Below are 27,006 nucleotides of genomic sequence, written 5' to 3'. Positions count from 1 at the left end.
AGACATTTTTCTCTCCCAGCACAAAAATAGTAGAAATGGCTGCACCTCACGTGGGCTCCAAGTAAAGTTTATTGGAATATGAAAATATCCAAAATGACACCAGAGGACACAAGCAGTGGTCAAGGTAGACGCGTTTCACACAACAGAAATGTGCTTAATCATTAAGTGAGTAAATAATTAAGTACATTCCTGCTGTGTGAAACGCGTCTACTTTGACCACTGCTGGTGTCCTCTGGTGTCATTTTGGATATTTTCATACTCCGATAAACTTTACTTGGAGCCCACGTGAGGTGCAGCCATTTCTTATTTTGACAATTTACCACAGAGGCGAGCCCGGGGCTAGCACTTAGGTTATGTTCTAGTGGGCATGTCAGTTACACCTAGAGCGGTGAGTTCTTTTCATTTGGACAAAAAAAGGAGAACTAAAGGCAAAACCGGGGATTATGACCCCTGTCAGTATTTTTTGAGGAAACAGGAAATTGGGAGGAGGGGCCACTAAGGGAAACCCTTAAATAGGTGGACCAAAAATGCCCGGTACCACATCCTAATCCTATACAAAAAGACCCTAGAAACTAAGACAAGGACTTTGACGGTATCACTTGAATAAAATATCAAAATATTTTATTATACAAAAGTTTCAAATCATGTCTGTAACATAGAAATACATGATAATACATACAATAACTCAAATCTATAAAGGAAATTTGTGATATTCTTGTATATTTATCATCACCCTACTGCAGTCAGGTGGTGTATAACTCGCTATAAACTTCAACGCAAGTGCGTTCACGGGTCCAAGCCCGCTTCTTCAGGAAATAGAATTACAATAAGACCTCTAAATGGGTATAAACAAAACAAAATTAATGATCATCCTGCAGTCAGCTGTCACCAACTTCCTCAGTCAAACAGAGTATTGGTAACTGTAAGTGCAAACACACAAGTCCATATATAACAGGAGATATAAAGAGCTGAGCAACTTAGTCCATAGGGGATAGGCTGGAAGTTCAAGGGTTAAGTGGTAACCGGTAATGTAATGGTTAAAGTAGGCTGGTAGGCTAGGCGGCTGCTGTCCTCAGAGAGCTGGCTCTGTGATGGATGAGAGAGGGGTAGAGAAGGAAGCGCCACCTGAGTGTAGTATTAACAAATGATGTTTAATGACACCAGGTAAAAACACACTTACAGGATACTTACAGGAGAAGCCACTAGTGACGCTGTCCATAGCGGCTACTATTGGATGGCCAGGGGGATTGGTTAGATCTTTATGGATCTTGGGTAGATGGTAGAAGTAGAGGACTTTATAGAAATTTTTTGTAATAAAAGAGGCTTCGGATTTGGAAATGATTTTTTCTGTCAGAGCTCAATTGACCAGTGTTGCAACTTCAAGGGCGAACTAGGATGTGGGGTCACTGGAGAGGATGGAGTAAGTATTGGTGTCGGAGAGCAGTCTACGTGATTCACGGACATAATCATCCTTTTCTTGGATCACTATCCCCTTTGTCCGCGGGTTTGATGACAATGGACTGGTTGAGAGTGAGCTGTTCTAGAGCCTGGCATTCTAAAGGAGAGAGATTGGATTTGATGTAGATGTGTTCACGGTTGGTGTTACACATTTTGATGAAGTCCAAGTATACTACCTGGTACGTCATGCACGCTCCACGCCGGCCCCTAGTCTCTTCCTGATGGCCACAGAAGGAGCTCCCGGCTGGTAATCCACCTTCTGCAGCCCAGCATCCCTGCAGCGTCACCACCACAGGATCAGAGGGAACACCGAGGACCACATACCTATACAGATGAGCCTTTTATATGTTTTTATCCTGTAAGTGTGTTTTTACCTGGTGTCATTAAACATCATTTGTTAATACTACACTCAGGTGGCGCTTCCTTCTCTACCCCTCTCTCACCAACTTCCTCAGTACATGGGATAGTCCACATGGGTTTTTCCATAAATTCACAGATACTCAATATGGTCAATATAGATGTTCAAATGAACAATTATCTTGTGTTTCGTAGGTGCTAGTAATATAACCAGAGGTATCCACTGGATGGATGGAATGGACAGCCCATGAGGAGCGACAGGAGAATGGGAGCCTTGTGTAACCACCTCTGTCCTGGAGAGGGTGGATCCTGATCCAGGATGGAGGTGGTCACACGAGGCTCCCCACAACCCTTGGCTGTGATTGTGGGAGTCTGTGGGCAGGGGGCTTATCAGAATCTGGAAGCCCTCTTTAAGAAAGGGAGCCCCCAGATCCCACCTGTGGCAGGCGCAGCACTATGAAGTGCCTTATGCGCTGTGGCATTAGAAGAACTGTAATCTCTGACCGTTTAGTCCAAACAAGACTATCTTTTACTTTATAATTCCTCTAGCGCCGTTCTATGGAAGCAGTAGGTTTAAAGAGCACACCAAACCTCTATGATATCTTCTTTATTAATTTCAGCTTTTCTTCATATATAACACTAATAATTTAGCAGCAGGCAGTGCATGTACAAACATGTGTTGAATAAGGTATAACAAGATGGCGATTCAACTGTTCAATCTTGTCATTTTACATACAATGGTAGATGTATTTCTCTCTTCAGTATCTGTACTTTCACTTTAAAGTTCCTTGGACACTTTATGATCTCTCTGAGAGGTATATCTGAGGCATAAGAAATAGTTTTACTTGTTTGATATTGCAATTTGCAGTTTGCACGCTTGTTTGCTTGTTTAAACTTTTGCTATGCTGTTTGGTGATGTTTGTTTGGTTTGATTTGTTTGGTTTGATTTGTTTGTTCGGTGGAACTACAAGTAGTTCAGTATACAGTTCTAATCACATTATATAACAATAATAACATATATAACTGTATTAAATACCTATTTTGGCCACTTGCTTCCATAAAACTGAACTCTGGTTGGATCTGCAATCTGTTCAGGTCCACTCTCTCTGATATAATGAGATTTAGCAATGTGCTGGGTAATTTTCTAGACAAAATAATAGATGTAAGGCTGGCTGTGATTGGCCTAAACTCTTGCTCAGTGCAACTGGCCAAAACTCCTGAGAGTCACAAAGGCTTAACTCTTTGCTTTCTGGTTTGCTTCTGTGAACACAAATATGCAACTGTTATATGACATCCATATATAAAGTCATAGTAAATAACTCTGCTTTTTATCTCTCACATGTGAGCATATAAACTGTATTAAGGTTATTAGCAGGTCTAGCTGTATATGCATGTAAGTCACATTGGCAACCTAGGACAGGTCTTAGCTGGCCAGCTACACCACCCCCCTATGTGAATGAGTATGGGGTACATAGTAAACCTACCCATTCACCCAAAAAAAGCAGTGTAGTCTAACAAAAACATGAGGCAGTTTTTTGACAAGTCCTTTATTACAATGTAATAATATCCCCCGATGTAGATCCAACGTCAATCACAATGTCTTCCTCCGCCACCGCGGACCGTTAAAAAAAAAAAAAAATCCTCCCCAACTAATGCTCCCGCTGTTCTGGCAGTTTCGTGTCTGACAGTTCTTATATAGCTATGGGGCGTGGCCATGTGGTGACATAACTTGGAGACCCTGCCCCCTTGTAACATCACGGATCCAGCATGTCCGGGTTCCGTGATGTCACAAGGGGGTGGGGTCTCTAGGTTAGATCACCGCATGACCACGCCCCTTATCTATATAAGAACTGTCAGATCGGCAGGAGCATTAGATGGGGGTGGAGCAGTTTTTTTTATCGGGGTCAGCAGTGGAGGAAAGCATTGTGAATGATGCTGGATCTACATCGAAGGACATTTACATTCTTAATAAAGGACTTGTCAAAAACTGCCTCATGTTTTTTGTTACACTACACTGCTTTTTTTTGGGTGAATGGGTAGGGGTATTATGTACCCTCTACTCTTTCACATGGTGGGGAGTGGGATCTGGGGTCCCCCTTTCTTAAAGGGGGCTTCCAGATTTCAATAAGCCCCCTGCCCGCAGACCCCCACAACCACAGCGCAGGGTTGTGGGAAAGAGACCCTTGTCCCCATCAACATGGGGGACAGGGTGCTTAAGGGTGGCCCAAAGTACCCCCCAATGTTGAGGGTATGTGGCCTGGTATGGTTCAGGAGGGGAGGGGAACTCGCTGGCCTGTAGGCTGCATGCTCGGATAAGGGTCTGGTATGGATTTTGGGGGGACCCCACGCCGTTTTTTTTATTTTGGTGTGGGTTTTCCACTCAAAATTCATACCAGACCTGAGGGTCTGGTATGGATATGGGGGGAGGGGGGGGCTTACACTTTTTTTTTTGTAAATTTGGTGTGAAAAGCACTCATCTCAAAGCCAGATCGGATCTTGTTCATTAAAGTTGCATGGAAGTCGGATCGGAAGTCGTGCTACTTTCGTGTAGCACCAGTGTGAACAGGGCCTGAAAGAAAATCCCATTTTGGGTTGTCCCCAGAAAAGTAATGGAGAGGGTACATCTTCCAGGGGACACTAGTTCTGTTGGCCTGGGGGTCCCTTAATTTGCAGAGATTTCCTCTCACTTTCTATGGCTATGGGACAGGAAGTGAAGGTATATCTCCCCAATGGTATATCTCCCCACAGATGGCAAAATAAACCTTACAAGAGTTATCATCCTATCTTACTGTATCCAAAATTCAAAAAAGTTTTGCCTATAGTTCTACTTTAATTACTTGAAGATAGTTTTGGCTGTTTATTATGTGCTTGCAAGTACTTATAGGACATGCAGTCCCATAGTCAGTGCATAGGAGAGTAATTGCATGTGCTCTGCACAACAGGAAACTGGGGTTTTTCCAGGTGGACAGAGAAGGTGATTTTGAATAAGGTAAGATAAATGTACCCACTCTGAATATATATGAAATAATGCAATTATTATAATAATTACTATATAAAATAATTTGGTCATTTTCCCTGCTTACCGGAGATGTTGGTAGGGGCGAAAACAATCCGATCTGGTGGAGTGATGGGCAGGAACTCGAGTGAGGGCAAGATGGCCCCCACTCGACTCTATGCCCCTGGAGGACCAGAGCGACCTCTGATGTCACTTCCGCCCAACGGCCTTAAAGGGCCAATTTTTTAATTAGAAAAAAGTAAAATTGCTTTTTTTTTTTTTGCCTATAAGTGTAAATGTGAAATCTGAGGTCTTTTTGACCCCAGATCTCGCAATCTCGACCAGAATCACGACCAGATCTCGACCTTTCATGCTTATTTCTATTACAAAGAATATTTACATTCCTTGTTTTAGTAAAAAAAAAGTGATCAGAATTTTTTTTTTTAAAGAGACGGTGTACAAATAAAAAGTAAAATAAATTAAAAAAAAAAGTCCCTCCGAGCTCGCACGTAGAAGCGAACGCATACGCAAGTCGTGCCCACATATGTAAACGATGTTCAAACCACACATGTGAGGTATCGCCGCAATCGTTAGAGTGAGAGCAATAATTATAGCACTAGACCTCCTCTGTAACTCAAAACTAGTAACTTTTAGAAAATTTTAAAGTGCCGCCTGTGGAGATTTTTAATTATCATAGTTTGTCGCCATTCCACGAGAGTGCGCAATTCTAAAGCATGACATGTTAGGTATCAATTTACTCTGTGTAACATCATCTTTCACAATATGTAAAACAATTGGGCTAACTTTACTGTTTTCTTATTTTTTTATTCAAAAGAGTGAATTATTTACCACAAAATTGTGTTTGTAAGACCGCTGCACAAATACGGTATGACATAAAGTATTGCAATGATCTCCATTTTATTCTCTAGGGTCTCTGCTAATATATATATAACAACAAATGGCAGAAATAGGCCTGGACCTTAAGTGGCAGGGGGTTTAGCCCCGTTCATTTCGGGGCGATTTGACATGTCAAATCGCATGCCAAATTGAAGCATATTACCAGCAACAGCACCGTCTGAATCGGTGCCATGCTGACTTCCAAAAGTAGTTCCTGCACTACTTTTGGCAACTTCGGGGGTGATTATAATAGACACCTGTGCATGATCTCGCCAGATTGCCTGATCATGAAATCTTCAGATCGCCTCTGAAATCGCAATGAAATGCGCGTCTGAAATCGTGTGAGTTCAGTTGATGTGAACATACCTTTAGTGCTTTAGGTTGCAATTTTACATAATTGCAGCTAAAAAGAGCAATCCCCAATCACATCTGTAATTGCAGTTTTATTGGATCCTAAGGAATGTGTGTCTTCATCTTGTGATGACCTGGCACCCTGTGAATGAACAGTTTGTAGATGTAGAGTAGAAACCCTGGGGAAGTGGAATAGTTTTCAGATTAGGAATTTCACATGATTATTTTTTTTTTTCCTCTCTCTAACTTGTGATCTTTCAGCTATGAAAGGACTGCAGTCACGCCTCTATTAAAAGCTGGAGTGAAAGTTTGATCCTCCTCCACAACTAATTGAAATCAACAATCCCTGGGCTAACATGACTCTCTCCAAAGATGTGGAGGTTTAGCAACCTACAGCTGAAATTGGCAGTGTGAGCTTACATCCACCTACAAAAGACATGGAGTACACCAGCAGTGGTAGCAGCCTTGAGCAGATGGATGGAGGGGTCTTTCAGCTTGTGGAACCCCCTCGAAGGTCCACTGGCAGGCTGATCATGCACAGCATGGTCATGTTTGGGAGAGAGTTTTGTTACGCCGTGGAAGCGGCCTTTGTGACCCCGGTTTTGCTCAGTGTGGGCCTCCCTAGGAGTTTGTACAGTTTTGTTTGGCTCATTAGCCCCATTCTGGGGTTCGTTCTTCAGCCCGTGGTGGGCTCTGCTAGTGACCACTGTCACTCCCGCTGGGGGAGGCGAAGACCCTATATTCTCGCATTGGGGATTTTGATGGTTTTGGGGATGACTTTATATCTTAATGGAGACACAGTCATATCTGGTAAGTTGAGCCCTTCTGTGATTTATTTTTTTTTACTTGTATACATTTTATTATATAATGCTACAGCAACACATGTGACTTTTTGGTAGCTCGGTTGCACTACTAAAGCTGACAATGCACTGTTCAAAGTTTGCCTGGATTCTGATGAACCAGCAAAAAAATGTCTTAGTTGGTGGCCCTTTCTGCCCCTTCCAGCTAAACATCCTTAGATTTAAAAAGCGGGTTGAAAAATTTGTTGGATGGACAGCAGCTGCATCCAATAAGAAGCAGTTGCTATTTTTGACAGTAGCTATACAGAATACAATAGGACCAGTGGAAGGTTTGCCAATCCGGGCTGTATAGCAATCTGTTTAAAAATAAAAAATACAAATATAATTATACACCTTCCCCTTTTTTTTTTTTTTTTTTTTTTTTTTTTTTTTTTTTTTTTTTTTTTAATTTTTTCCCCATTTGCTCAATCTAAGAGTGTATGGCCAGATTAAAACCTTGTTCACATAGAATCCAAAAAAACCTGTGCTGCTTAAGTATGTAGGCTGCCTTTACAAACGTCAACTTCTGAAAATCCAAATTGCCTGGTAGTCATTCTGATCCAAGAACCAACGCTAAGTCATTGGTCTTGAATAAGTATGCAGACCAGGCGTTCTAACTTGCTGTATCTGGTTCTGCAGCCATAACTCAAGAAGTAATAAAGCCAGCCAGGCAATTAGCATTTTCAGGGCTGGGTGAGCAATGGCAGGCCCCATAGTTTTCTTAGAGCTCAGCTTGTATTAGAGCAGTGTATGCAGAAATGTTTTTACAAAGCTTTCAGCCAGCTTTGCTGATGCCTTAAAACACCATTTACTTTCCAGTATGGGAATATTTAAAACATGGATCTTAGTGGGAGTGCTGACTATTCCTTTAAACTAGCAGCTTCTAGTAAGCTTCAGCCCTTGCTAAAGCTAGTGGAAAGCATGGTAGCCACAAGTATAAAGTCATTCCATTAAGATCTGTGTTTTTTAGCCTTCCAAAACTTGATGAGCTTGCACTTTGCAAATTTGTAAAACTTTTGCTGTGCATGTTGTAGATGCAAGTCTTAGTCTGACCATACATTTTATACAATTTTCCTTTTAGATTTACCAGAACCCTATAATATGAAGTCAAACCTAAAAACTTTTTTTTCAATTCGTATGCAATCAGGCAGGCCCTTGCACTATATAGTTGAAGGTCTAATGAAAATTGTATAATGTATGGCCAGCCTAAGGCCCTGTTCACACCCCCATCCAATGTTTCGTAGTTTTCAGTTGTGCCTGTACTTGAAGCCTGTAGCTTGAAAAGAACATGATCTTCTTTTGTGCTACAAGCTTTAAGGACTTTTATGGCCTCAATAGACTTCAGTGAGAATGCTGCTGCACTTTTATTTTTTATTTTTCCCCCCAGTCTAAGTATAGATCTTTTGTTTGTCTGAAGCATGTTTTAAATCCACTTACTGTTGACTGACTCACTACTGAGTGCTCAAAAACTAAAAAAAAAGCCCGTAAAAGCAACCAAAGATGTTTGAATGCAGCCTTAAATTCAATCAACTTTTGACAAATCTGTTGGGATTTCTTGAAGCCCTTAAAGTCCTCCTGGGCTTCAGGTTTGGAATGTTAAATATACATCTTAATATTAGTACTAGTTGTCTCTTTTAAACAATTGTCAGCTTGCGTGAAGCTTGTTGAAAGCATGCTAGCTGCTTGTCTGAAGTGACCACGTTTTAGTAAATACAGTACTGTGAAAAAGTTTTAGGCAGGTGTCAAAACATGCTGTAAATAATACATTCTGAAACAGAAGTGTTTATTTTTTTAACAATTAACAAAATGGAAAGTAAATGAAAAGAAATCCAAATTGAATCAGTATTTGGTGTGACCACCCTTTGCCTTCAAAACAGCATCAATTCTTCTAGGTACACTTGCACACAGTTTTTAAAGGGACATGGCAGGTAGGTTGTGCCAAACATCTTGGAGAATTAACCACCAAATCCTTCTGTCTCTTCATGTAATCCAAGACAGACTTGATGGGGGGGTGAGGGGGGGCAAACCATCCATCTAGGACTCCTTGCTCTTATTAATGCTGAAAATAGTTCTTAATGCTATTGGCTATACGTTTTTGGGGTTGTTGCCTGGCTGCAGAATACATTTGGGGCCAAACGCACACCTTCCTGATGGTATGGCATGATGGATTTTACTGAAGCCCAGAGCAGCAGTAAATCTTTAGGCTGTTACCAGATTGGCCTCTACAAATTTGGCACAAATAGAGAGCAACTAAGCATGGGCACAGCAGGGTAAGAGTGTATTACTGGATTTTAAACCATATAGCCACTTCTATTTAATGTTTTATGCTATACCCGAAAAAGGGCTAGCCTGAAGTGATGTAGCAAGACTTTACTGAATAAAGATCCACTTTAAACATTTCAGTCATGTCCCCACTTTCTCTTATTCCCTCAAGACTTGTGAACTGTACTAGTACACTATATTGCTGAAAATATTGGGATGCCAGCCACGCGTACTGTAATGGCATCCCAGTCTTAGTCCGTAGGGTTCAATATTGGGTTGGCCCACCCTTTGCTATAACTGCTTCAACTCTTCTGGGAAGGCTGTCCACAAGGTTTAGGAGTGTGTCTATGGGAATGTTTGACCATTCTTCCAGAAGCGCATTTGTGAGGTCAGGCACTGATGTTGGACAAGAAGGTCTGGCTCACAGTCTCCACTCTAATTCATCCCAAAGGTGTTCTATTGGGTTGAGGTCAGGACTGTGTGCAGGCCAGTCAAGTTCCTCCACCCCAAACTCGCTCATGTCTTGGTATGCTGACGCCATAAGAGTTCTCTTCACTGGAAATAAAGGGCCAAGCCAAACCCCTGAAAAACAATCCCACACCATAATCCACCCCACCACCACCCCACCACCACCAAATGATTTGGAGGGGTGGACCAATACTTTTGGCAGTATTTAACCCTAAGGACTAAGACGTCATTAACCACTTCAGCCACGGAAGGATTTTACAATTTGGCACTGCGTCGCTTTAACTGCTAATTGCGCGGTCATGCAATGCTGTACCCAAACCAAATTTGCGTCCTTTTCTTCCCACAAATAGAGCTTTCTTTTGATGTTATTTGATCACCTCCTGCGGTTTTTATTTTTTGCGCTATAAATGGAAAAAAACGAAAATTTAGAAAAAAAAATGACATTTTCTACTTTTTGTTATAAAAAAAATCCAATAAACTCAATTTTAGTCATACATTTAGGTCAAAATGTATTCGGCCACATGTCTTTGGTAAAAAAAATGTCAATAAGCGTATATTTATTGGTTTGCGCAAAAGTTATAGCGCCTACAAACTAGGGTACATTTTCTGGAATTTACACAGCTTTTAGTTTATGACTGCCTATGTCATTTCTTGAGGTGCTAAAATGGCAGGGCAGTACAACCCCCCCCCCCCCCCCCAAATGACCCTATTTTGGAAAGTAGACACCCCAAGGAAATTGCTAAGAGGCATGTTGAGCCCATTGAATATTATTTTTTTTTTTTTTTGTCCCAAGTGATTGAATAATGACAAAAAAAAAAATACCAAAAGTTTCCACTAAATGATATATTGCTCACACAGGCCATGGGCATATGTGGAATTGCACCCCAAAATACATTCAGCTGCTTCTCCTGAGTACGGGGATACCACATGTGTGGGACTTTTTGGGAGCCTAGCCGCGTACGGGGTCCCGAAAACCAAGCACCGCCTTCAGGCTTTCTAAGGGCGTACATTTTTTATTTCACTCCTCACTACCTCTCACAGTTTTGAAGGCCATAAAATGCCCAGATGGCACAACCCCCCCCAAATGACCCCATTTTGGAAAGTAGACACCCCAAGCTATTTGCTGAGAGGCATGTTGAGTTCATGGAATATTTTATATTTTGACACAAGTTGCGGGAAACTTTTTTTTTTTGCACAAAGTTGTCACTAAATGATATATTGCTCACACAGACCATGGGCATATGTGGGATTACACCCCAAAATACATTTAGCGGTTTCTCCTGAGTATGGGGATATCACATTTGTGGGACTTTTTGGGAGCCTAGCCGCGCACGGGACTCTGAAACCCAGGCACCGCCTTCAGACTTTCTAAGGGTGTAAATTTTTGATTTCACTCTTCACTGCTTATCACAGTTTCGGAGGCCAAGGAAAGCCCAGATGGCACAACCCCCCCCCCAATGACCCCATTTTGGAAAGTAGACACCCCAAGCTATTTGCTGAGAGGCATGGTGAGTATTTTGCAGCTCTCATTTGTTTTTGAAAATGAATTAAGGCAAGAAAAAAAATTTTTTTTTTTTTTTTTCAATTTTCAAAACTTTGACAAAAAGTGAGGTCTGCAAAATACTCACTATACCTTTCAGCAAATAGCTTGGGGTGTCTACTTTCCAAAATAGGGTGATTTGGGGGGGGGGGGGGGTTGTGTCACCTGGGCATTCCATGGCCTCCGAAACTGTGATAGGCAGTGAAGAGTGAAATCAAAAATTTACGCCCTTAGAAAGCCTGAAGGCGGTGCTTGGTTTTCGGGGTGCTGTACGCGGCTAGGCTCGCAAAAAGTCTCACACATGTTACATACATAGTTACATAGTAGGTGAGGTTGAAAAAAGACACAAGTTCATCAAGTCCAACCTATGTGTGTGATTATGTGTCAGTATTGCATTGTATATCCCTGTATGTTGTGGTCATTCAGGTGCTCATCCTAATAGTTTCTTGAAGCTATCAATGCTCCCCGCTGAGACCACCGCCTGTGGAAGGGAATTCCACATCCTTGCCGCTCTTACAGTAAAGAACCCTCTACGTAGTTTAAGATTAAACCTCTTTTCTTCTAATTTTAATGAGTGGCCACGAGTCTTGGTAAACTCTCTTCTGCGAAAAAGTTTTATCCCTATTGAGGGGTCACCAGTCCGGTATTTGTAAATTGAAATCATATCCCCTCTCAAGCGTCTCTTCTCCAGAGAGAATAAGTTCAGTGCTCGCAACCTTTCCTCATAACTAAGATCCTCCAGACCCTTTATTAGCTTTGTTGCCCTTCTTTGTACTCGCTCCATTTCCAGTACATCCTTCCTGATACATGTGGTATCCCCGTACTCAGGAGAAGCAACAGAATGTATTTTGGGGTGTAATTTCACATATTCCCATGGCATGTTTGAGCAATATATCATTTAGTGACAACTTTGTGCAAAAAAAAAAAAAAAAAAAAAATTTGTCTTTTTCCCGCAACTTGTGTCACAATATAAAATATTCCATGGACTTGACATACCTCTCAGCAAATAGCTTGGGGTGTCTACGTTCCAAAATGGGGTCATTTGGGGGGGGTTTTGAACTGTCCTGACATTTTATGCACAACATTTAGAAGCTTATGTCACACCTCACCCACTCTTCTAACCACCTGAAGACAAAGCCCTTTCTGACACTTTTTGTTTACATGAAAAAATATTTTTTTTTGCAAGAAAATTACTTTGAACCTCCAAACATTATATATTTTTTAAAGCAAATGCCCTACAGATTAAAATGGTGGGTGTTTTAATTTTTTTTTTTTTTTTTTTTTTTCACACAGTATTTGCGCAGCGATTTTTCAAACGCATTTTTTGGGGGAAAAAACACACTTTTTAAAATTTTAATGCATTAAACACACTATATTGCCCAAATGTTTGATGAGATAAAAAAGATGATCTTAGGCCGAGTAAAAAATACCAAACATGACATGCTTTAAAATTGCGCACAAACGTGCAGTGGCAACAAAATAAATACATTTTTAAAAGCCTTTACAGGTTACCACTTTAGATTTACAGAGGAGGTCTACTGCTAAAATTACTACCCTCGATCTGACCTTCGTGGTGATACCTCACATGCATGGTGCAATTGCTGTTTACATTTGACGCCAGGGGTGCTTTTTTTTTCATTTTTATTTATTTTTTAATAATTTTTATTGTTATCTCAGGGAATGTAAATATCCCCTATGATAGCAATAGGTAGTGACAGGTACTCTTCTTCTTTTTTTTTTTTTTTTTTTGAAAAAATTGGGGTCTATTAGACCCTAGATCTCTCCTCTGCCCTCAAAGCATCTGACCACACCAAGATCGGTGTAATAAAATGCTTTCCCAATTTCCCAATGGCGCTGTTTACATCTGGCGAAATCTAAGTCATGAAATGCTCGTAGCTTCCGGTTTCTTAGGCCATAGAGATGTTTGGAGCCACTCTAGTCTCTGATCAGCTCTATGGTCAGCTGGCTGAATCACCAGCTGCATTCTCAGGTTCCCTGTTGAGACAGGAGAGCCAGAGAAAAACACGGAAGACGGTGGGGGGGAGGGCATTCCCTCCCACTGCTTGTAAAAGCAGTCTAGAGGCTAATTAGCTGCTAGGATTGCTTTTACATGAAAGCCGACTGCTGGCTGAAAAGAATGATACCAAGATGATATCTAAACCTGCAGGCATCATTCTGGTATAACCACTCAAAGTTGTGAATTGCGTACCTGAAGACAAAAAATGGTTAACAGTAAAACACAGTAAAGAATAAAAAAAACTGCATACCTGAAAAGCAAACATGATAAAACATAATAACAATAAAACATTGCAGAATAGAATACAGTAAAAAAGAGCAGAACAATAGAGAGAGAATAGAGAGCGAGAGAACAATAAAACGACAACTATTTTTTTTTTTTCTAACTAACTTTTATAACTGTAACCGGTTCCAGGTTCGGGTTTCTCAAAATGCGATGGCATCTTGGGAGACCCTGTGAAAGTGTGCCTAGTCTGTGCAATGCTGTACCCTACGCTAATACTCAACTAGTGCATGGTAGCGTTCAAAACATTCATCAATGCAAAGACCAGGATTGTCAGGACAGGAGGGGACAATAATAGCGGGTGTCACGCCTATATCCGCGCTTGCTGCAGGCACGACATCTTTTTTGGGGGGGTTCGTTGGGTAGGGGTACTCGGGAGGACATAAAAATGCCTCTCATGCAGCCGACTGCATTTGGTTGGGGATGTGAATGGGGGAAGTACGGGCGCTGCAGAAGTGGTGGGTTCCCAATTAGGATTGGCGAATGCAGCAGGAAGGGCACTATGGGCACGACAGGCCTGTGTTTGTCTTCTTGGTGCAGCGGGACACTACTTGTGCTTGCCACCTCACCAGCTTGAACTGCACTTATGGGACTCGCCACGTCACCAAGTGTTACTGCAGTGCGGTTTGACTACGACCGGGGTGTACTAGGCCGCTGGTGCTTGCCAGTTTACCAAAAAAACTGTTAGCGATCGCAGGGATCAGGCCTGACTCTGCGAACGCTGCAGTTATGTGTGTTTAGTGTTTTGTAAGTGACAATGATCGATACTGCACTTGGGTGGGCTGGGCTGGGCTGGGCTGGGCCGGGCGGAGGGGCAAAACGCAGGTGCTAGCAGGTATCTGGGCTGATCCCGCTAACACTGCATTTTTGGGATCCCTAAACTGCTGGGGACGCTAGTATAGATCTGATCGGATCAGATATTGATCCGTTCAGATACTATACCACTAAGGGAGGCGTATGCTGCGTGCGTGGGTGTTAGCGGTACTGGCGCTAATCTGACGCTGCCTGGGGTGACGCATATCACCGCCGGGCGATCAGGGGGCTAAACCTTTATTCGGTAATAAACGGCGGGCTGACACTATAAAGAATAAACGAACTAACCAGCGTCACCCGTAACACTTATACGGTGATCCCTGGTGAAAGGGTTAACTAGGGGGCAATCAAGGGGTTAAAACCTTTACTAGGTAGTATATGGGGGTCCCTGACGCTATAAAACGCTGACGGTGAACCTAAATATTTACCTCCCTAACTAGCGTCACCAGTGACACTAATACAGCGATCAGAAAAATGATCGCTTAGTGACACTGGCGACGGGGGGTGATCAAGGGGTTAAAACTTTATTAGGGGGGGTTAGGGGGGTACCCTAGACCTAAAGGGGGCTACCACTAACTGCCCTACCACACTAACTGTCACAAACTAACACCAATGCAGTAATCAGAAATCAGAATCGGGGGTGTAATGTGTGCCTGGCATGTTCTACTGTGTGTGTAGTGTTGGTGCACTCACATTGAAGTCTTCTCTCCTCGGCGCCGGAATGGAAAATACCGAGCCGAGGAGAGATGACATAATTTCCTCTGCTGCTGTTTAGCATACAGCAGCAGAGGAAGAATCTGATTGGCTGGGAGCGATCGCGAGGGGGGGCACGAATGGATCGTCTCCCCCTCACCTCTCATCGCTCCCAGACACAAGCCGACCGCCTCGGGCACCAGGGGGGTCCGATTGGACCCCCCGCCTGTGGGAGGCAGATCACGTACAGGTACGTGATTCTCCCTGCCCGTGCCATGCTGCCACAGTATATCTGCGTGAGGCGGTCGGCAAGTGGTTAAAGTTCGTGTGTGTGTAAAGGCAGGCGTCACAATACTTTTGGCAATATAGTCTAAATCCAGGAAAACCTTTTAGCTGTGTCTTTTCTTTACCTGTGCTCTGCTATCCCAGGCACAGACCATTGTAAAATCCGCTTTGTTGTTGGAATCTGCACCTTAGCTAAAGACAAGCTAAGAAAAAAGTTTGGACTATTCTCCATATACCTCCTTTTGTTCATTTACTGCAGGACCAGAAGTCATAAACCGCTTGTGTTGCAAGGCAACTCCAGCATAAGGTTACCCAATTACTGCCCATCCCCAGATTTCAAACAAAATATGTATATAGACAGATACCCAATGTGTTCTTCTCAATTCTTCGTCTGTAGATTTGCTTTCTAAACTGTATAGCTTAACGTGTTTGTGTATGCAAATTTCTTCTTATAACAGTTTGTGTTCTCCCCTGGCCGCATAAGTGCATTATAGGGTACCATACATCCTTCAATTTAATCATGTACAAGCTGCATTAGACCTGATCGATGTGAGTGATTCTAAAAGCAGGACTCCGGCCAAAGTTTGTGTGTAGCGTTGGTCAGACTGGGGTAGGCTGTGTTGGATTAATGATGTTGGTGTCCCTATTGGGGAGATTTGCCCTTATTTCTGTGCAGTTCCAAAGACAGGAAGCAATCAGAATTATTGGAGTGGGGGAAGGGTTAGAGCTGCTGTCAAAATATCATTTGTGTCCCTGCAGGGGAGATTACTCGTTTCCTGCATGGTCACCAGGGAATATGAGGTGTGTCTTCCAGAAAGTAATGAGAATGCTATTTTAAAAGAACTTTTATAAAATGTTACAATTGAACATTGTCTCCTTCAAAGTATGCACCTTGTGCATGTACACAACGCCCCCACGATTTTTTTTTCCCCATTCTTTATAGCATTCCTGGAAGTGTTCAAGTGGGATGGCGTTCAGCCCGAATTGTGGTTCTTTGGACATTATCCTCACTATCAAAATATTGTCCTTTTCTCATGTTGAAATCTTGAGTCACAATTTCATGAAAAATTGGCTTGGTAATTCCCGTTTTTTCTCTGCAATCTTTCTGATCGTGAGCTGTCGACAGTTGAGAACAGATCTCACTGCATCCACAATCTATTCTGTCTTTGATGAAGAGGGGAGTCCTGATTGTTCATCTTCAACATCTTCTCGTCCTTCCTTGGAGGCCTTGTGCCATTGGTACACTTGTGCAGATGATAGCGCAGCTTCTCCATAAGCTTTCCTCACCATTTCCAACGTTTCTGATACAATTTTGTGTGAAATTGGGTAAAAGTGCATCGCATACTGCTGTTCCAAACTCGCACTTGAACAGGGTATCACAGAAAATGTCTCAACTCTGACAAGGCTGGAATGCAACTGATCAGTGTTCTAACGTATACCTGGACCCCCAACCTAAGTGACCTTGGCCAACTTTTCCTTTTACATAGCCCTTCTCGAGTGTAGGATCTTTTATAATGAATTCTCATTATAATCTGAACACAACTTGAATATAACCGGGACAGAGCCAACAAAAAAAAGTTAATAGAGATTGAAAACCTTTTCCTCCCTGGGAGTAGTGATAGTTGTTTCTGCAACTGTGGACAGTGAGGGATGTTATGCATACCTGGTGGTCTTGCCTAGGGTTTTTGGCTTGCTTCAGACGCTTTTCCATCTAACGGTTTGTAGTAGGGACTCTAAGTTGGTCCTGCTACACTGCCCCATACCTGGGTTATACGCATCACAGCAGAAGCTGGCAACATAGCTAAATGGACCATAGCTCAAGCATGGAAGACCCAACCTGCAGCCTGTCAGGGAGTGAAGACGTGTATGACCGCCATGACACTTCATGAGCGAATGTCCAGTATTTCAAATTATTCACATGCCAAATTTCTAAAGATTTTGGAACTATGGATCTCTTAGGAGTTCCCCTCACTCTAACCATCCTGTTTGGGCTTTGTGTGATTGTTCCCTCCCTTTTTCTGGTGGGATTATATTTTTTTCCCTTGCTTATGGTTGCTTGGGTTGCAGGTTAGGAGCCTAACACCCCCCTCCCCCATATTGAAACAGAAAACCCTTTTCCATACTATCCAACTGGGTTAGCCTCTACTTTTTGGTAGCAATCACCTAGTTTGACTAACTAGTCAAGTTCCAGTTTAAATTGCACTAAAAGTATGACACTTTGGGACGTGCTTTATAAAAAATTGAATGACAATTCACCCAATGAAAGTGCCTGCACATTTTGTTCTGTGTGAATAGGTTAAAAACAAATGTTAGGCTATTTCCTGTGCTAGTAGAATGTTGTGATTGATTTAAAAGAAACATACTGTATTTGGCCATTAGGTGTCACTAAGTATCAGAGGGATTTCTTTAGTGCCATCTAGTGTCCAAATGCTGTATTTTTAACCAAACAATGAAAAACCTCACAGGAAATCGCTTAATGTGTTACTAAAGTCAATTGTTTTAATAATAAAAAAGTTATGCTCGCCTGCTCTGTGCAGTGGTATTGCACAGAGCAGCTCCGATCTTCCTTCCCTCTTTGACTTTAGTGTGTTTTTGTTTTTTTTTGTTTTTTGAGATATCCTTCCAGTTTTCCTTCATTAACTAACTACTTTGACAGAATTAATCGTACATTGTATATTTGGCATGGGTCAGTGTTTGTGTCTATTATGAAACAGTCTGTCTTATGTGCTGTACAGACTCCCAAAAATAGAAAAAATAGCCTTGTTTTGATCTAGATACAGTATATAAATTACTGTACTTTTTTTTTTTTATGACTGTGACATTTGTTAATTCGTGGTTCCTTCCTGCATTACACAGCAAGGAGTATGATTCAGCACTGAACTGGCAGTCATAACTGTAATGAAGGGAAAGTAAAAACAGAAGTGCTAGTAGTCAGCATAAAGGATGCAGTGCCAACAAACTACAGATATATGTACTGACTCTTGAATGTGAGTATTTTGCTTGACAAGAATAGGCTTGCAGTAGAACTATCTAGGAGCACTTTCTTAGCACTGCACTTGGTTTTCTCTTAGTCCCTGTTAGACCCCTTTCACACAAGAAGGGTCAGATCAGGTCCGCCTGCCCATTTACCCTTATAGACTGACAGGTGTAAACTGACGTGTCTATTTACACCCACCTACCTTCCGTCAGGTCTGCTAAAAAAAACTGTCCTTTTAATCTAGGTGGATCGAATCGGAGAGAGTTCAAGTGTAAACAGACAGTGCTGTTGCAACACACCTGGGTGGGCTCTGGTTGCATTCTCTGCGACTGGAGACCTTTTGAAGCCTATTAGAGCCTCTGGCTCTAGTCGGGTGCTTAAAAAAAAAAAAAAAAAAAACCCTGGCCGATGTGATTCATGTGCCCTGGATATAGGGGGTGTCGAGGAGAGAGGGGGCAGTGGCCCTAATGGACGGGCCGCCACTGCTACCCATAAAGCAGAGTGGGCTCTGTCCCTGTCTTCTCTGCATAAATTGAGCAAATGTGGACCTGTCCTCTGCCTGCTCTGAACAGCAAACCGATCCCCTGCTGATCAAAGTGTCTCCCCCGTGTGAAAGGGGCCAAAAAGTGATTGTAAAGCTATTGTTCTTTTTTTAATAAAATAAAAAATGTGTTGTACTTAAGTACCTTGTGTAGTAGTTTACTGTCCATCTGGACAATATACTGAATAATAGTGTTACGGGTGCTGCTCGGCCACCTGCGGCCCTGCACTTGCTGACGGCCGTGACCGAGTTTCTCACATGCTGCTTGGCTCTAAGAAGGACACAGTCAGCAGCTGAAGGGGAATTCACCCCTCAATCTCCTCATTGACTGACTATATACTTTTATATGCGCGTCGCTTGCACACCGGGTCCACTCTGTTCCCTCCCCTGCTTCCTCATTGGCAGTGTGAGGGGGATCAATCACAGCCAGGACTGCAGGAGCAGCAAAGGACCCTGGGACATGTAGTCCCCAGCACCAGTGGCCCTGTTGTGATTCCTAAGGGGTAAGATTATACACCCTAGCATGCCCTGGGTAGGGGGGAAGGAAAAGGACCCAAAGAGGCTGCCTGGGGGCAGACAAGATACCACAAGGGGCGAGACACAAGGCAAGTAAATGACCTGACATAAGGGAGAGGGGCTGCTGTTTTTCTCTCGGTGTGACCTTTCTGCCACAGCTCCACGTTCCATGGGTCGCAGAAATCTTGCCAGAGGGTACCCCGTGGGTATCTCCAGGTGCATATCTGCAGACATTGCTATGTCTTCCTGCTGTCAGATTGGCAATCGGGCCTTCCTAAAGAGCCTGTCCTGGAATGTCTATCCCTTTGGGCCCTGGTGTCGCCAGATTGGTAAGCGGGCAGTAGCCCATCTTGTGCAAACTATTTCCTAAGAGACACTGTAAGCAGAAACCTTTACCCTGCCTTCTTGTCAGAGCCTGCCCCAGGAAACCTTTTACAACAATTTTCTTTTTCTTGAGTTACTTTGCATAGCGATTATTCTGGGCCCTTTAAGGTAGCTGAAGATACTGGACACCTCCACAGTGAGGACTTATCTTCTTTATTTAGCCAAGGACTCGGTGCAAGACATTTGTACTCGTTAAGGAGGAGCTCTGACTTTTAAAGCAATACAAGTTGATATTGTTTGCATATTGTATAACGCTTATACCTTCAGGGTCTGTAAGCTCAGGATTTTAGGGAGACAGACTGGTCGATAACAAGACATCTCTGTTCCCCCTTCATTCCTGAGCAAATCGGTCACCTTTAGAGTCATTTTAAAGTGGTTGAATTGTGCTATTTGTAGTTTACATGTGACTTTGTGCTGTACTGTTCTATATCAGAGTTTTCTTTCTATTTTGACTATTTGGTTATACTGTTGGTAACCAGCCTTCCAGTAAACAAACTTTTCTAATTGACTACAATTTGTGTCCATTTATTGTTGTGTTTGCACTAACATTACTGCTAGGTGTGACAGAGGGGCTGAGAATGTTGTTAGGGTTGAGAGGCAGAGCACAGAACCAAACATACCTAAGCGGCTCCTTCAGGGGTGGTGCTACAATAGGCCTAACTGGTGTACGCATAACTTTTATCTATTGAGAGAGTTGGCTGCAGGGAATTACAGGTGATTACTACCACGTTTGGTTGCCCTGTAGAATGAGCTATTAATTTCTACAACATCATTTGAACTCTATAATCTATACCCTCCTCCTGGGCTGGCGTGATGGTTAAATACAAACCCATGGGAAGCCACTAACCGCTGCAGCAAAACCAAAAAACACCCTTACTCTTGTTTTTACAGCAGCCAAAGAAACCTTGGTCAAAGCATGGAAAATACCAACCTTTAAATCATAAATGCACCACAGCATGCTGTATGAAAACCTGACTGCCATTCAACAAGATAACCTGCCTACATTTCATAAGGTTTAGGACCCTTGGTCACACACTTGCCTCAATCATTTGATTGTTCCCTCCCCTCAGATCAATCTGAACTCTCAAATTTATAAAACCCCTCCACACCTTATCATTTGACTCAACCCTTCCCTCTGCTACCCATTTAGTTCTCTTTTGCCAGTTTGGTGTTGTCCCACACCTCTCCTTTTTTTAATTATTTTTTATTTTTATTTTTTTTATCCTAACCCCCACTCCTTATGCTCTGCCCCATTTTATAATATCCTCCCTATATGTAATAACCTATACCATGTACACAGCTTCTTGGTGGTCCATACTTATTTCACCCTCAGAACAGTATATATCTTTATTGTAACTATTTGACTGTCTATGTTCTTACCCCTAGGGATAACTTAACTTTAATTTTAAATCTTAACAAGTGGCAAAACTGATTTCATCACCCTACCTGAGGCACTTAGAATATATCTTCCCCAACATTAGCGCCTTACTTTTTACTGTTTTGATTCCTACTGCAATTAATACTCTTTGCTGTTAGGGCAGTAAAAATGTGCCCCTCCCATCCAGGAAGTGGTACTAGCTGAAAATGATGACCACTTTATAAAAAAAGGTTTAGAATTTTTTTTCCTCGGCAAGCAGAATTTTATATACTGTATAATTTTTTTTCAGTATTACAAGCTGTGTAACTATATAATATTTTACCAATTTATCCTGTAATATTACGCTTTTGTGTACCTACTGCGTGGACAATACCGCTGTTGAACTTTATTCCTGCAAATTATTGTAAATCAGAATAAAAAATAGCAATTTGTTAAATAGTCCTTGTTCTTTTGATACTTGGCTGTTCATGACTACATATATTGCAAATGGCCAAGTAATCTATCACACAAAGGGAAATCTAGACACTTGACAGTGCCCCCAGTTCAGATCTAAAAGGCGATATTTGATTTGTGAAGCTTTTACATCCTCACATTTCCTTCTTCTGTGTGCCCTTTACTCTGCACTGACTGCAGGCACAATATTACAATACTTGTTAGAATTGCAGTTATGTATAAAGAGAGCCTGGAGTGAGCTTATTCAGTGAAGTAGTGGCAGCCAGATCACGGGAAATTGCCTAACCTAACCTACTACCAGTTAGGTTTACAACCCTTGCCATACCACCCCGAACTTTTTTTAGATGGGGAAACAGGGACGCCTATAAGCAAAAGTATGTAGCATAGAACACCTCCTATGAAAATTCTACCCAAAAAAATTATTAATAAAACCCACAGGTTTTTTTTTTTTTTTTTTCCCCACTACTATTACTTTTCATACTGGCTTTTGAAATTTAGAAATTGGAATGCTGGGAAACACTTTTTGAAAGATAAATGGTGCATTTTATATACAACGATATAGACCAGACTAAAATGAGGGACAGATGAGGAGGAAAGAGGGACTTTGTTCCAAATCAGAGATAGCTCCCAACTGTCCCTGATTTCAAGGGACCATGGGAGTTATTTACTAAAGGCAAATCCACTTTGCACTACAAGTGCAAAGTGCACTTGAAAGTGCAGTCGCTGTAGATCCGAGGGGGACATGCAAGGAAAATAAAAAACAGCATTTTAGCTTGCACATGATTGGATGATAAAATCAGCAGAGCTTCCCCTCATTTCAGATCTACCCCTCAGATTTACAGCGACTGCACTTCCAACTGCAATTTCAAGTGCACTTTGCACTTGTAGTTTGCACTTGTAGTGGAAAGTGGATTTGCCTTTCGTAAACAACCCCCTATGACCCTACCTATTCCATTGATATGTGTGCTTTTAAAATTAACCTGTGCTGTGTTCGTGCCCCTAGTGTTCACTTCCACTCTATCCCCAGCAGCCCATAGTTTGCATAGGGGGTGCATTGCACATGTGCTTTCTAACAGCTAGGGGTTGGTGGGCATTGTGTGTGTGTGTGTGTGTGTGTGTGTGTGTGTGTGTGTGGGGGGGGGGGGGGGGGGGGGTTAAGGAGGCGTTTGTGGAGCAAGGTGTGAAAACAGTGAAGAGCAGACAGAAAGCTGTGGCCTAGTGAAATGGAGTGGGGCAACAGTCCATGGCTGCCATTACCTCACCCCTACCCCTTGTCCCAGCCCTGGACTCAATCTCCTCCTCTCTACCTCTGTGTAAGGACACATCTATGCCAACACAGAGCACTCAAGTCAGAGAGCAAGCAAAACCATTTTCAACCAAAAATCTGTTAAAAACCTTAAAAAATATATATATATATATATATATATATATATATATATATATATATATATATATATATATATATATATATATATATATATATATATATATATATATATATATATATATATATATATTTTTTTTTTATTTTATATATTCTCAGTTATTTCTCTAAAAAAGGTGTCTAGTACCTTTTACACCATACATCTTTGTCCAAACGGACCTATTATAAATCACTTGCAATGTTTATGGTCAACGCTGCCAGACTATGCATCCCAGTACACTGGCGTTCAACAACTATCCCTTCAATTAGAGAATGGTTGACAAGAGTATCTAAAATAGAGGAGATGGAGGAGCTGATCCACATCTCCCAAGAGCGACTACAAAAATTCACAAATACCTGGGCCTGCTGGACACATTTTAAAACCACTGCAAACTATGGAGTCCATTTTCCAACTCTACATACAAACAGCTGAACCGATCCAATACACCCCCATTCATTACCCCCCTTGGTGTGGACTGGTCTGGAACTGGATGGGGAGGCGGCCCCCAATCTAATCTAACCTTACCCTCCATATTCCCCTCCCCTTCCCTTCTCTTTTTCTTTTTTTCTTTTCTCTCTTTTCCTCTTTCTTTTCTCTTTCCCCTTCTCTTTTCCTCTTTTCCTCCCCTTCTTCCCTTCTTCTCTTTTCATCTCCTTTTTTTTTTTTTTTTTTTTTTTTTCTTTTTTCTTTTTTTTTAATTATTTTTCCTCCCTTTCTTTTTTTTCCGTTTTTTCTCTTTTCTTTATCTCTTCTTATTTTGTAAGGTTACAGTAGACACTCTATCACTATTATTCGGGGACCCATTGACAAATCGGTGGTCAAGATAAATGAATAAAACATAGCCATAGTTGGACCTGAAGATACTGGTCTCAATGGCACAACGTATACCATGTAAATCTGTGACCCATATTAGACTGTTATCACACTATTTACTTTATTGAAATTTCATATAATTTATTTTCGAAGATATTGCTCTAAATGATTCTGGACCCCATGATATCTGTTATACTGTACGTATTGTAAACATTATTTATGTATTTTCAATAAAAAAAACTTTTGTGGAAAAAAAAAAAGGTGTCTAGCCCATTAGTTTCTCCATCACAGCACATGGCTGTAGAGGAACACTACCTTTTGGAACAAGTTGTCCTTATAAGGAATGGCCTCAGCTTCCTGAGTGCAGTCCACCTGATCCAATACTTAGTCCTATCCAGTGCTGCACAGCCTTTCTTCTGTAACTGTCCCTGCTGGGTCCTCTTCACCTTGCACATACCCTAATTCGTTCTTATGGGGAAAGCAGCACTCCGCAAGACCACTGGAGGCTGCCATGAGTATGGCTCCTCCATAGGACTGAAAATGGGCCATGACGTGCACATAAAGGATGAAGAGGGCCCGGTGGGAAAAAATTATTGTAGGCTGTGCAAGGCTGAACAGTGAAGATTGCTGTAACAAGGCAATGAACACGTACTGAACCAGCTGGGCTGCAATCAGGGATTATTGTTCTGTTTCAAATAATGCTTTATGCATAAACATACTTCCTTAGACCCGGTCTGTCTAGACATCTGCTGACTTTGCACCATCCACAGGCAGCCTAATGCTGGCCATACACTATACGAAAAATCGGCCGAAAAATCGTTCGTATAGACACTTCGTTCGTTTTTCGGCAAGTTAATGGGCACAAATCGATAATCGTTTGTGACGTTTTTGTGGGAAAAAAACGAACGGGAAGTTTGGAAAATTTCTGCCGAACGTACGATAAATTGCAAGGTTAATGTGTTTCCCGTCCGAACTGTCTGCACTAGGTATATGTAAAAAAACGAACAAAAAATTATTTATTCATGTCCACTGAACAATTTATCGGTCATTATATGATGGCACGATCGTTTGCGGTCACGGGCGAACGTTCGTTTTTCGAAAATGGGTTCGGACGATTTTCTGTATGGTGTATGGCCAGCATAACTCTTCAATAAGACACATAAGTTATTTCAGACAATTGCAGTACAGATTGTTTGTCTTAGGAAAGTCATTGTCTTATACTTCAAAAGGCCCATCTCTGAGAATAACTAACTCTGAGAACATGGAAGATGTTGGGAGGCTCCAACTAAAGATTAAACTAGCATTAAACAGGAGGGGAGGAGAGAGGAAGATGCCAAAATCACATTGGTAAATTTGTCAGACACCTTTTTAGATGTGAGCATACTACAGAAAAATTATGATCTCCTGCAGTAAAATGCAAGACCTAAAAATATATGAAAGTGGGGCAGAGCTATGTTGTGTGGGGGTTTTTTATTTTTATTTTTTTTAAGTGGTTGTAAAGGCACAAGGCTTTTTTTACCTTCATGCAAAGAAAAGACCTTATGTGAGCAGCAGGACCCCCCCCCCCCCCCCCCCCCCAATACCCACCTGAGCCGCCTCTCCATCCAGCAATGTCCACGGAGGGTCAAGCCATGGCTCTGTGAGTAAATGGACACACAGGATTGGGGCTGCTCTGTGCAAAACCACTTCATAGAGCAGGTGATTATAGCATGTTTGTTTTTTTTTTTTTGAGAAATTAAAAAAAAAAAAACTTTAATATCACTTTAAAGTGGTTGCAAACCCACTTCATAATTCTCAGGCATCTCCTGCGTTCCCTAATGCAATGGCTCCACTGTATTTTCTTTATGAAGAAAAATGCCTCTGTAAACCTTATTTCTGTGTGGCGCTCACGTGATCGTCTGTCGTTCCCTCTCCCAATCTGACAGCTTCAGAGGGAGGAGCTAAGGATTTCCCACTGACGTGGGGAGGAGAGCGGTGGGTGGTCATGTGAGCGGTGCTCAGAAATGAGGTATACAGAGGCCTTTTTTTTTTTTTTTTTTTTTTTTTAAATTAAGCACATACAATGGAGCCATTGCATTAGCCAACACAGGGGATTGCCTGAGAATTATAAAGTTATTTCAGCAACAGGAGTGGAGGGGGCGGGCATTGACCCAAGCTGACATGGAGGGAGGGGGATAGGAGGACAGAGGAGAGCTGCGAATGAGAGAGGCACGTAAACTGACCAGGTCAGTGCTCAACAGTCATGATAAACTGTGGTCAGTTTACAGGGGGAGGGCAGAACCAGACAGGTATTTTAGATGATACAAGGGGCCACATTACACAGCACAAGCACTGTGCTGCTGTTAATGCTTTAAAGGAATGGGATCAAATTATTTTTATTTTATTTTTTGTAACATACGCTTTAAGTCTAGGCTGAGGAAGTGGCAGTGCAACACACAGATCCCCATGATTTCTTGCAATATGATTGTCAGAATGTTTGTTTGGATCCTAAGTAACTGAGAAGTTAAGTTATCACTTGCATTGATTGTATTTGATGCAAATGGTAGTTGGCATAATGATTATCTGAAACATGGTAGCATTGTGGTAACAATTTTTAACATACTTTTTTTTTTTTTTTTTTTTTCCTACACTTGCAGCCATATTTAAGGACAGCGGTGGCGTCGAGAAGAGAATTTGGGCAATAGTAATTACCATGTTGGGAGTTGTGGCTTTCGACTTTGCAGCAGACTTTATTGATGGACCGATAAAAGCCTATCTGTTTGATGTGTGCTCACACCAAGATAAGGAGAGAGGGCTTCATTACCACGCTTTATTGACTGGTGAGTGTTAACCCATCATCACTTCTCTCATTGCATTTCTACGGGAATAAACTGGGAAAGTACACTCTGAGTCACAAGAGTTTTCCTTGCGTTTTTTGAGTCATGATTTTATCAATACTGCTATTATGGAAGCGGGTACAGCCTATAGCCCATAATTCCTAGTGTCATGCTGAGCATCATTCATTGTAGTCAATGGTAATCTGCAGATATCGAACTTTAACTTGTTTTGTAATGTTTTATCAGAAAAACTCCAATAATATCTAAAATTAGCTGCTGATCTTTAATAATTGGGTACTTACCAATGCTGGAGTCCAGCACTGTCTTCCTGAAGCTGATTCTTCTAAATGCTGTGGATCCCTGGTGCTGCCATCTTGATTATGGGAGCCGTCAATGACTTCTTGGGGAATCGCAGCCAAAATCAAATCAAATGCACTGTCAGACAGG

The 27,006-nt window shown here is 41.9% G+C and overlaps 1 protein-coding gene across 1 annotated transcript in view; it reads left to right on the top strand.

Moving 5' to 3' along the window:
- The first annotated feature begins 6,343 nt into the window (after positions 1-6,343).
- Positions 6,344-27,006, top strand: part of SLC45A2 (solute carrier family 45 member 2) — a 252,368-nt gene continuing 231,705 nt past the window's right edge. The window contains exons 1-2 of the mRNA XM_073620857.1: positions 6,344-6,868; positions 26,380-26,562. Coding sequence (XP_073476958.1) covers positions 6,496-6,868; positions 26,380-26,562 — 556 coding nt within the window. The 5' untranslated portion in view covers positions 6,344-6,495. The remainder of the gene's footprint in view (positions 6,869-26,379; positions 26,563-27,006) is intronic.

The sequence above is a fragment of the Aquarana catesbeiana genome, linkage group LG01 (assembly GCF_042186555.1).
Source record: "Aquarana catesbeiana isolate 2022-GZ linkage group LG01, ASM4218655v1, whole genome shotgun sequence".
Classification (NCBI taxonomy): domain Eukaryota; kingdom Metazoa; phylum Chordata; class Amphibia; order Anura; family Ranidae; genus Aquarana; species Aquarana catesbeiana.
This window is presented reverse-complemented; position numbering and strand designations above follow the sequence as displayed.